The 12,172-nt window shown below is 39.1% G+C and overlaps 1 protein-coding gene across 1 annotated transcript; it reads right to left on the reverse strand.

Annotated features, from left to right (window-relative positions):
* Positions 1-720: 720 nt before the first annotated feature.
* On the reverse strand, positions 721-1,413 carry LOC138893615 (uncharacterized). Its single transcript, XM_070178259.1, has one exon. It carries the CDS (start codon positions 1,411-1,413, stop codon positions 721-723), a length of 693 nt encoding a protein of 230 aa, XP_070034360.1.
* Between the last annotated feature and the right edge of the window lie 10,759 nt (positions 1,414-12,172).

The raw sequence follows: 12,172 nt of genomic DNA on the forward strand, positions 1-12,172 counted from the left end.
ATCCATTCTTTTCTCGTCAATGATCATGAGTTGTTCCTGCCTGACCCGTATCCACTATGCGTCGTCCAATTTTGCCTATTGAATGACTCTTAAGGATGGTATCTCAACCTCAGTGGGTATCACCGCTTCAGTGTCGTATACCAACATGTACGGCATTGTCCCAGTGGATGTTCTCATGGTAGTTCGATAACCCAATAAAGCGGAAGGTAGCTTCTCGTGCCATTGTCTGTGATTGTCCACTATCTCTCGCAGAATCCTCTTGATATTCTTGTTGGCGGCCTCGACTGCCCCATTCATTTGCTGTCTATAGGCTATGGAATTTTGGTTAAAAATTCTAAACTTCTCACAGATTTCTCTTGTGAGGTCGTTGTTGACGTTAGCGGCATTGCCAGTGATGATATACTACGGTATCCAGAATCTGTAGATGATGGCCTTGTAAGTTGATGCCTCGACCCATTTGGTGAAATAGTTGATAGCTACTAAAATGAAACGATGTCCATTTAATGTTGCGGGCTCTACAGGTCCAATTATGTCCATGCCCCAAGCAGCGAACGGTCAAGGTGAACCCATTACGTTTAACTTATTTAGTGGGACCCGGATGAAATCCTAGTGAATCTGGCACTAGTGACACTTCTGCACGTAGCATATTCTGTCGTTTTCCATAGTCATCCAAAAGTATCCAACTCTCAAACTCTTCTTGGCTAAAGTGAACCCGTTCATCTAGGGCCCGCATGTCCCAGCATGTATTTCCTCCAATAGTCGGGTTGCTTCAGCAGCGTCTACACATCTCAACAAACAAAAGTCTGGGATCCTCCTGTACAGGACTTCCCTGTTGAGGAAAAAGTGGTTTGCCAGCCTCTTGAGGGCTTGCTTTTGACCATTAGTAGCATTCTCTAGGTATACCTTGGTCGCAAGGAATTTCTTGATGTCGTGGTACCATAGCTTACCATCGGGTTCTTCTTCTATATGGAAGCAATAGGCATGTTGATCCCTGATCTCTACCTCGATAGGGTCGATGTAGTTCTTATCTGGATGTTGAATCAAAGACGATAGGGTTGCAAGGGAGTCGGCGAACTCGTTCTGAATACTGGGGACGTGCTTGAACTTAATCTTTGTGAACTTTTTGCATAGCTCCTTCAAACAGCGCAGGTACGGTAGTATCTTGACATTCTTGGTGGACCATTCTCCTAGGGCTTGGTGTATAAGCAATTCAAAATCTCTTATGACCAAAAGTTCTTTGATATTCATGCCGACTGCCATTCTCATTCCAAGGATGCACGCTCTGTATTCAGCCATATTATTGGTACAAGGGAATATTATCTTTGTTGATGCTGGATAGTGTTGTCCAGATTCTGAAATCAGGACTTCCCTAATTCCGACTCCTTTAAAATTTGCTGCTCCATCGAAAAACATTATCCACCCAGGGTATGATTCTGCAATATCTTCCCTAAAAATAGTACTTCTTCATCGAAAAAATATGTGGTAAGAGGTTCGTAATCTCCATCCACTGGATTCTTGGCTTGGTGGCCGGCCAAAGTTTGTGCTTTGATAGCCTTCTGAGTTATGTACACAATGTCAAATTTGTTAAGGAGAATTTGCCATTTAACTAGATTTCCAATAGGCATTGGCTTCTAAAAAATGTACTTGAGCAGGTCGAGCCGAGATATCAGATGCGTGGTATACGCTGACATGTATTGCCTTAGCTTCTGAGCAATCCAAGTCAAAGCATAACAATTGTGTTCTATCAGGGTATACTTGGCCTCGCATTGCGTGAACTTCATGCTTAAGTAGTAGATGGCCTCCTATTTTCTCCCAATTTCATCATACTGCCCCAACACACAATCGAAGGCATTGTCCAAACTGACAAATAGAGTAACAAAGGTTTCCCTGGTTCGGGGCGAACCAGCACTGGCGGGTTGAGTTCAAATCGACTCTCAATACTCAAATTCTCATTTCTCAAAATATAGCTAAAGTTTCTTAAAATTTCACTTGAATTCTCCTAATTTTGATGTTAAATCTCATGTATAATCATGTAAAATAGTTGAAAATTGAACAAAATCACTTGCCTTAATATTGTAGATGAAAATCCCTCTTCAAAATCTCCTCATACCCAGCATAAAGTTCCAAAAATGAGAGAATGTCTCCAAAATCCCGTCTCCGAGCCCTTTTACCAGGTGCAGATGTCTAGGGATGGCAATGGGGCGGTGCGGATGCGGGGAGTGTGGGTTTGAGAGTTTGCGGTTGTGGGGCGGGTTCAAATTTTAAATTTAAAAAAAATCACGTGGGGCAAGGTGGGTCGCGGGTTGGGGATTTAAATTTTTGAACTAAATGATCTCCACAGCCCAAAATACACTGTTATCAATTCATGTGTCTACAATGAATGATCTGGCTTTTGAAATTGTTAGAAGTTTTGAACATAAACAAAACTAAAAAGAACTGTTACATTCTTAACTGTTATGGAGTTTTAGAAATCTTTGCTGCTTTTTTCATCTTTTAGTATTACTCCTTCTCATTTTTATTTGCTGGTGGAATTCAATTTAAATTCATATGGAAAAAAATTCATCTTTTATTTTTTGAATAACTTATAATTATTACCATATATAATAGTACTACTCCTTTCTATTTAATTGTTGAAAATATCTGAAGCCATATATGGCTTGAGAGACAAATAAACAACGACCCTTCTACGTTTGAAATATATGAATGGAAAATTTAGCTTGAAAAAGGCTATATATTTTACTTGTCACAATAATATTTTAAAAGGAAAAGAGAATTTTTTGTTAAAATAATTTGCAGTGCGGGGCGGGTAAAGTGTGGGGCGGGTGTATGCGAGATCAAATCCTATGCGGGGGTGGGTTGAAATTGTGCGGGTTCAGACAGAATCCGCCCTGCACCCGCACAGGCTGTCATTCCTACAGATGTCGCATTTGCGACACAGGGTTCGCATTTGCAAACAAGTCAAGGAAAAATATACAAACTTTGCAATTTCGAACCAAGGCAAAAATCTACAATCTTCGCAATTGCAAAGGGAATTCCGCAAGTGCGATACCTGAGCACCAGCAACACCAACAATCTTTCTCGATACGGAGATGGGCATAACTCTTTCATACGACATCAGAATTCAATGATTCTTGTTGTTATGACTCTGTAATTATGATACGGATCTAATGGTTCAATAATTTATAAATCAAATGTTGTTTGATCAATATACTATCCTTTATACCCAAAAAACGACGATGAAACATCAAATAAGAGCGCGACACAACCCAAACACATCTGAAGCACGCCCAAGGCCTTCGAGACCCTGTCCAATCATACAAACCAGTCTAAAAATATAACACAAACTCGCTCGCATGATCAAAACATCAAAATAACCTCTAGAATCACTAATCGAATGCCAAAACGCATGAAAATAGCAATGAACTTCAAGAATTTCTAGAATTGCAACCAAGCATCCGAACCACATCGAATGAACTCCAAATGAAACCAAATTTTGCACACAAGTTCCAACTAACGAAACGGACCTATTCCAAGTCTCAAAACAAAAATCTAAGCCTGATAGCCTTAAAGTCAAACCATGGTCAAATTTAGGAAAATTCCAAACCTTTAAATGCTAACTTTCCACAATAAGCACATAAATGCTCCCGGACCACCCGATACTCAACCCGAACCTATGCCCAAGTCTGAAATCATCATACAAACCTATTGGAACCTCCAAATCACAATCCCAAGATCATTTACTCAAAAGTCGAATCTTGGTCAACTCTTCCAACTCCAAGTCGTGACAGTTGGGGACCTGGGTAGAGCTCAGCACAGCCGTTCACCAGCAGACTGACGGGCAGTCGGAGCGGACGGTTCAAATCTTGGAGGATATGCTTAGAGTATGTGTGATTGACTTTGGAGGGTTGTGGGATCGATTCAGGCCTTTGTCCGAGTTTGCTTACAACAACAGTTATCAGTCTAACATCGATATGGCTCCATTTGAGGATTTATATGGTTGGCGATGTTGTTCGCCCATCGGATGGTTTGAGCCCAGCGAGGCTAAGTCATATGGTACTCATTTGGTAAAGTATGCCTTGGAAAAGGTAAAGTTGATTCATGAGAGGCTTCGCACAGCACAGTTCACACAGAAGAGTTACGTGGATCAGAAGGCGCGTGATTTATCATTTATGGTGGGCGAGAAGGCTCTATTGAAAGTCTCGCCGATGAAGGGAATCATGAGGTTCAGGAAGAAGGGAAAGTTGAGCCCAAGGTTTATAGGTCCATTCGAGGTGTTAAGACGAGTTAGGGAGGTTGCTTATGAGCTTGATTTGCCTCCCAGTCAATCAGGAGTTCATCCGATTTTCCACGCGTCTTTGCTCCGGAGGTATCATGCCGAGAGGTCGCATATGTTAGACTTCAGCACGGTTCAGTTAAATGAGAGCATGGGTCATGAGGAAGAATCAGTCGCCATTGTTGACAGACAGGTTCGCCAGTTGAGGTCCAAGAAGATTTCTATGGTAAAACTTTAGTGGAGGGGCCAACCACTTGAGGAGGCGACTTGGGAGGTCGATGAGGACATGCAGAGCAGATATCCACACATATGAGGTGGGGAATGTAACGACTCGACCGGCTGTTTTTCTTTCTAGATCACTGTTCCCCTAAATAAGACTCTCCATATGTGCTTTTACTATTTTACGACCTGCGTGGGTGCTTAGTTCGGGATTTGGAAGGGTTCGGGTTGAAATCGGAACACTTGGTTCCGTAGTTTGGCTTTAAAAGGCTAAGTTTGACTTTGGTCAACATTTTAAGTAAATGACATCGGAACCGGGATTTGACCGTTCCAATAGGTTCGCATGATGATTTTGAACTTGGGTGTATGTTCAGATTGGATTTTGGATTACCTGGGAGCGTTTCGGCACTTAATACTGGAAGTTGGCACATTGAAGGTTTTAAAGTTCTTTAAAGGTAGAATAGCCTAATCGATACCTCTACTTGTCTCGCTTTGTCATCCCGGGCCCTATACTCCATAAAGTTTCATCCAGACACTTGTAGTTATTAAAACACACTACTTTAAACCCTCCCTACCTCGCGTGTTCTTCAAATGCACAATGTGGATGACACGTCGTCCTCCACATCAAATTTTTTATGACACATCATTATATTTTCACTTTAATTTCAAAAAAAATATCTTTTCTTTTTCACTCATACTCCTCCCCCACCTTTACCATCTCTCTCCATTTTTCACAGCAGAAAGCAAGAAATAACAATCTGACTTTCTAGCTTTACCATCAACAATACCACCATGGATAACCAAAAAACCATCATTCTCAAATTTTCGATCGTCCACATCTTCCTTACAAAGATTTTTGTCCAACGCCGCCACTCACTACTTCAATCCAATATGTGAACCACCTTGAACTCCTTCCTCCATTGATGCCAAGGCACCACCAGAGAAAATGCTCAATATACTCATATGTCCATACAATTTTACATTGTACTTCCCACCTAATTCCGCAAAGACTTCCGTCAACCACACCCTCCAAAATGCATCTCAAGAATCTCACCATAAACTGTCAAAAAATCAGCTTCTCTCCATCAAATAAATCCACCATTAAATATCGACTCCACAACCTGAAAATCATAGTCCCAAAACGATCCTTACCCAAAACAGATTCATCACTGTAATAGCCATAGATCTAATTCATCTCAAAAACACTAATGGTGATTGTTCTTCAGAAAACAAATTTTAATATATTTTTCTCAAATATTGGTTTAAAGTTTGTGAAAATGAGAAGGATGAATAACGGGAAAGGAAAAATGGGAGAACGAGAAAGGAGATGGAGGAGAGGTGGTGAAAGAAGGGGAAAGAAGAAAGGGAACTGTAGAAAGAGAAAATGAAATGGGGAGGCGTGGGGAAGGAGGCATAATTGTTTTCATTTTTTTTATATATATTTTTATTTTTATTTTTATGTATTCTTCTTATTTTAATTATTTATAGTCTAACTATTTATATTCACGCTCCTTATACGTGTGAAATTCACGTATTTTATCCAACTCGACCATCAAGTTGGCACATATGCTCTGTCAACGGTCAGAGAGATTTAAAGTAGTGTGTTTTAACAACTATGAGTGTCTGGATGAAACCTTGTGGAGTATAGGGACCGGGATGACAAAGCGGGACAAGTAGAGGTATCTATTAGGCTATTCTGACTTATTTAAATTTGGTTTGAGGTAGGATTTGATGTTATTGAGGTCTAATTAGGATTTCAAGCCTGGGAATAGTTCCGTACGGTAATTTAAGACTGGCACGCAAAATGTGGAGTCATTCCGAGTAGTTTAAAAATGATTCGGCGCATTTGGAGTAAGTTGGAAGAACTTGAAGTTCATAAGTTAATTCTATTGGTGTTCGGTTGCGATTCATAGTTTTAATTTTGTTATCTATGTTCTGAGGATGCGAGCAAGTCCGTTTTATGTTTAAAAACTTGTTGGAACGTTTGGACGAGGGCTCGGGTGCCATACGGACGATGCACTGATCGAATTAGGACTCAAAAGGGTTGTTGGTGCACCTAATCTAGTGTGCCCGCACCTGTGAGCTTATGGCCACAGGTGCGAGCCCGCAGAAATGGCTTTGGGGCATTTGGCCAGTGGCCGCAAAGCAGAGAACCACGCGCAGAATCGGCCTCGCTTCTGCGAGGAATAGCCCGCAAGTGCGTTGGGGTCGTTGGTGCGCTTTGCCATCCGCATAAGTGAGACCGCAAAAGTGGTATTCCGTCCGCAGAAGCGGCCAGTGCTACTCCTGGGGAATTCCACAGAAGCGGACCTTTCTCCGCAGAAGCGGTGTCGTAGATGCAGCCGAGTGACCGCAGGTGCGAAAGTCCTGGAAGCAGTGAGGTTAATTTAAGATGGGAGTTAAACCATTTTGACTCATTTTCTTTCATTCATTGGGCGATTTTGGAGCTTTTGAAGATGGGTTTAAACCTAGAACTTTAAGGTAAGTAATTTCTATCCAATGTAAGTTAAATACATAGATTATGGATAGCTTTTAACATGTAAATTTGTGAAACTTATGGGTTTAGATGAAAAACCTAGGTTTTGATAAAAATGAGATTTACCCAAGAAAATGGTGATGAGATTGAGTGAAAATTTTATATTTGAGTTCGTGAGGTTATGTGTAACGATTTTCTTCAAACGTTTCCTGAATTTCGGCATGTGGGCCCGGGGTAAATTTTAGGAATCTTCCAATTTGGGTTGAGTAATTACTCTAATAGTTAAATTATGAACTTTGGAACATATATTGATTTATTTATACAACATTTGACTAGTTTCGGATTTTTCGGCACCGAGTTGAGGCTTTTGAGCGAATTCGAGTCCTGAAAGCAAGCTTTGAGACGAGGTAAGTCTATTGCCTAACCTTGTAAGAAGCAACTCATCCCCTTAGGTGTACTTTTGTTGTGAATTATATATGTGGGGAGCTACGTACGCACTAGGTGATGAGAATCCGTGCGTAGCTATATTCTATGTGATGTTCGGGTAGTCTTAGGCTTACGTCATGCTTTGTTTCCTCTATTATGTTGGTCATGCATAATAATTGTCTTAACTAGAGCTGATATTAAGTATTTTAAGAGGAAAAGTGAGATTCTTCCACCAAGAGTTAATCCCTTTCACTTGAGCTTCATATATATGTCATATTGGAGTATGGGTAGCATGTTTATGAGTTTTATTTGAAGTTATAATGGAATATTGTATGAACCCTAAGGGTGGGTCTTGAGAGTGCCATTTTTGGGTAAAGAAGAAGATGAATAGTGATGAATTGATATAAATACATATGTCTTGAGTTTCTAATGATTCCAATTGTCACGACCCAAATTCCAACTAGTCGTGATGGCACCTAACCCAACCCGCTAGGTAAGCCAACTTTCAACTATCCAATATCAATAACAATTATTAAAGAAATTTAAGTAAATAATTATCTTAACCTTATACATTTCCCAAGAACTGGTAGTACAAATCATGAGCTTCTAAGAATAGAATATACAAAGCGGAAATAAAATAAATACATAATCTGTTTGAATAGTACATAAACAGAGCTTTTATAAATTTAAGGCTACCATGAATAAGCGGCAGCTACAACAGGAATGCATATCTTCAAATCCAGCAACCATCGAGCACAGCAACAACAGCAGTCAACATCTGCACGCAATGTGCAGAAGTGTAGTATCAGTACAACCGAGCCCATGTACTGAGTAAGTAACAAACCTAGCCTTAGGTTGAAAGTAGTGACGAGCTTCTACCAAGGTCGGGTCCAAATCTACTAATCCACAACAGTTAATAACGACATAAAGCAAATAATATCATAAGTAACTCAGAGATAAAATGCTCAGTCACATCATGATTTCAGCAATAATAGTTCTCCCTTTCAAGTACATCAGTGAAAACCCAAATCTTTTGCCAAAGTTACCAAAAATGTGAATAAATTTGAAAACAGAATTTTTTCCAAAATCCTTTCAATAATAAATAAAATATCTCATTTTCTTTTCAAATAACCAGTGTAAAATAAATGCATCATTATGCCCATCTATTAACGTGTGTGAGAAATCATGAATAATGTGATACCGTACAGCATGAGGAAAACACATCTCTATGCATATATGTCATGTGTGCATGTCATTGCAATGTATCTCAGAGATTGTACTCATGTACTCACACTCTCAGAGTACTCAATCTCACTGTCTCGCATTCTCTCTCACTGTGCTCAGCACACTCAATCACTCAGCGCTATACAATACCTGCTGCGGCGTGCAGCACGATCCTTATTTATAGTCGACTACGCTCACTGGGGGTGTGTACAGACTCATGAGGGTCTCCTACAGCCCAAGCGCTATAAGCACGGATAACTCAGGTGTTTCATGGACAACTCACGTGCCATAATATAAATATCTAGATCCGCACGGCCAACTCACGTGCAATAATAATATAAGGATCTGCACGGCCAACTCACGTGCAATAATAAGCCAATAAGGCCTGCTGCAGGCTGGCAGCCCCGATCCATATAATAGTAATAATACATATAAAGCCAACATGGCCTGCTACGGCATGCAACCCGATCCCAAAAATATCCTCACAATTAGGCCATCGGCCTCCCAAAGTCATCAATCTCTCAAGTCTCTTTCTCATGGGTTCACAAGGTCATGGGAATAGCCCAAAATGATGATATAATGTATCAATAAATAACAACAGATACTGAGATATGAGATGCAATGAAGTGATTATGACTGAGTATGAATTTTCAACATAACCAATAATTCACAGCAATATGACCTCTGTGGGTCCCAATAATACTGGCACATAGCCTCAACATGATTTTTAATATACTTTCCAGCTCAATTTTTTTAACTCATAAAACCGCATGGAAAATGCCAAGATTATTTAACTACAAAATTCCACAAAATATAATTATGTCACCATTTATATAGTGCACGCCCACACGCCCGTCACCTAGCATGTGTGTCACCTCCCAACAATTCACGAAATACATATATCCAGGGTTCATACCCTAAACTCAAAGATTAGAAGAGTTACATACCTCGAACAAGCCAAATCCAATGTCGAGCAAGCTAAGCAATACTCCAGAAATTCCATTATGTGCGTATCAACTTCCAAATGGCTCGATCTAGTCACAATTAATTTGATGTAGCTCACAAAAATTATAGGAATTAATTTCATATCAAAATACTAATATTTTCCAAAAATCCGAAATTACGCCCCAAATATCACCCGTGGGGCCCACATATCAGAATCCAATAAAATTTATAAAATCCAAACCCCCATTCAACCACGAGTCCAACCATACCAAAATTACTCAAATCCGACAACAACTCGGCCTTCAAATCCTCAATTAAAGTCTTTGAAGATTTCTACCATTTTCAACCCAATATTTACCCATTTGAACTCAACAATCTTTCCATAAACCTTAATGATATGTATAAATAATACTATTACATCCAGAATCATACTCTTAATCACCCATCTTTATCCAAACTCGAAATTGAAGACTAGGGGTTAGAACCTTATCTCTTGGGTGAAGATCTTGTGATATTTCCTTGTTGGATTTCAAAGCTTGAACAAGATCTTGATAAACAAAGTACTTGAGCTTCTTCCTCTCTCTAGAACACTCTCCCTTCTCTCTAAAAATATCAGATTTTTGCTCCAAAATGAGTCCCCAAGCCTATTTATCAAAATGGGGTCGGGTTATGAAAATAGAAAAATTAACCCTCCGAAAGCATGTCTATGGTCGCATAATGGACCGCAGAATGGGTATGCGGGCCGCAAAAATTGATCGCAAAATAGGTGCCCAAACCTGGGCTCTTCTGGTCCATTCTACGACCAGTTTTGCGGTCGAAGAAGCAGTTTTGCGATCGCATAATTGGTCGCAGAATTGCATGTTTCCAGCCTTTGAAAAGTTGGTCATAACTTCTTGTAGGAATGTCCAAATGACGAACGGTTTAAAGAGTTAGAAACTAGACTCAAATATATTTCATTTGATAGGTAATACACTTCATATCATGAGAGTTATACTCATTTGAAGTTAGGTATTGTGTGAACTCACTTGAAACTTTACTCTTATAAAATTTCCAACCTCTACATTCGATGCTGAAACCTATCGAATCAAGTCCGGTTGATCTCTAATTTTGCACACAAGTCATAAATGACATAATGCAGCTATTCTAATTTCCATAATCGGATTCCAGCCTCGATATCAAAAAGTCAACCCCCAGTCAAACTTTCCAAAAATTCAACTTTCGGCATTTCAAGTCTAATTCCACTATGAACCTCCAAATAATTTTTTGGATACGCTCCTAAGTCCAAAATCACCATACGGAGCTATTAGAATCATCAGAATTAAATTCCGATGTCGTTTACACATAAGTGAATATCCGGTCAACTATTTCAAACTTAAGTTTTTAATTATGAGACTAAGTATCTCATTTCACTCTGAAATCCTTCCGGACCCGAACCAACTAACCCGATAAATCATAAATCAACTGTGAGGCATAACTTGACCAGTAAATGGTGGAACATGATTGTGATACTCAAAATGACATGTCGGGTCGTTACACCAATAGACTTGATAACTTAATTGATGAACAAATTTAATTGGGAATCACCATTTGAATAAGATACAATACTAGTTCTTGAAATGGATGATCTTGAACCTAGAGTTTTGTTGGAGAATGTAATGAATAGTGACTTGATGGTGTTGGGAAATGAACATATTATTATTAATAACTCCAAATGAGTATTAAATGATAATAATTAAATTGAATAGGCTAATGAATGAACCTATTGGATAATTTGGGATGGTTGAAGGCTTATTGCCGAATTGTGAAACATAAATGGATATTTATGAATCTTTTCGTATTTATTTTGATATAGTTGGGATATATAATGGTAGGTATTGAATTGTGGGTGATATTTGGACATTTTAATCAATTGGAGCATTATAGTATTTTTGGAGTTTGAAGGTTGAGATTAGGATTGCTAGACTTTTCGGAACATTATAGTAATTTAAGGAAAGCTCAAATCGAGGTATGTTGGCTAATCTCCTATCTTAGAATTGAATCCCGCGGTATTCATGTAATTTATGTAAGTCCCAAGTGGTTAACTACAAAAATATTGGCTATTCTGAATGAGTTGTGTTGAAAGATATATGTTCAATATGTATACCAGATGCTTTTATCATGTTATGTTATCATTTGAGAATGTGTTCAAAGTATGAGTTGTGCATCAAACATGTTTCGACTTCAAGCCAAGTCCAAACGAAGGCTATTATGCCAAATCTTGTGAAAACTCTCTATGTGCCTAAGACTCTTAAGTGCTCACATGTGTACTAAATATGTTGATTTGAAATGCCTTGTTGTGGATGATGATGATGATGTTTGAAAGTGAAAAAGGTGAGCATGAAATACTAAATACGGCCCACGTGCCAAGAATGATTTTATAATTGTGGACACTAGTGCTAATGAAATGAAAAGTTGTTAAAGAAGTATGAAATGAGATGATTGGTATAAAAAGGATGATGTCTCGAATGAGACAAAACAGTCGATCGGTTCGTGATCGGATTCCATGTCGCACATATGGTGGTGATTGTGCTAGAAATTATAAATTGAAATTGTGATTGTGGTTGATGTCT

This window comes from Nicotiana tomentosiformis, chromosome 6, assembly GCF_000390325.3.
Source record: "Nicotiana tomentosiformis chromosome 6, ASM39032v3, whole genome shotgun sequence".
In the NCBI taxonomy this organism is placed as follows: domain Eukaryota; kingdom Viridiplantae; phylum Streptophyta; class Magnoliopsida; order Solanales; family Solanaceae; genus Nicotiana; species Nicotiana tomentosiformis.

Coding starts and splice junctions, on each gene's coding strand:
- LOC138893615 (XM_070178259.1), bottom strand. CDS start 1,413: ATGTTTTTCGATGGAGCAGCAAATTTTAAAGGAGTCGGAATTAGGGAA.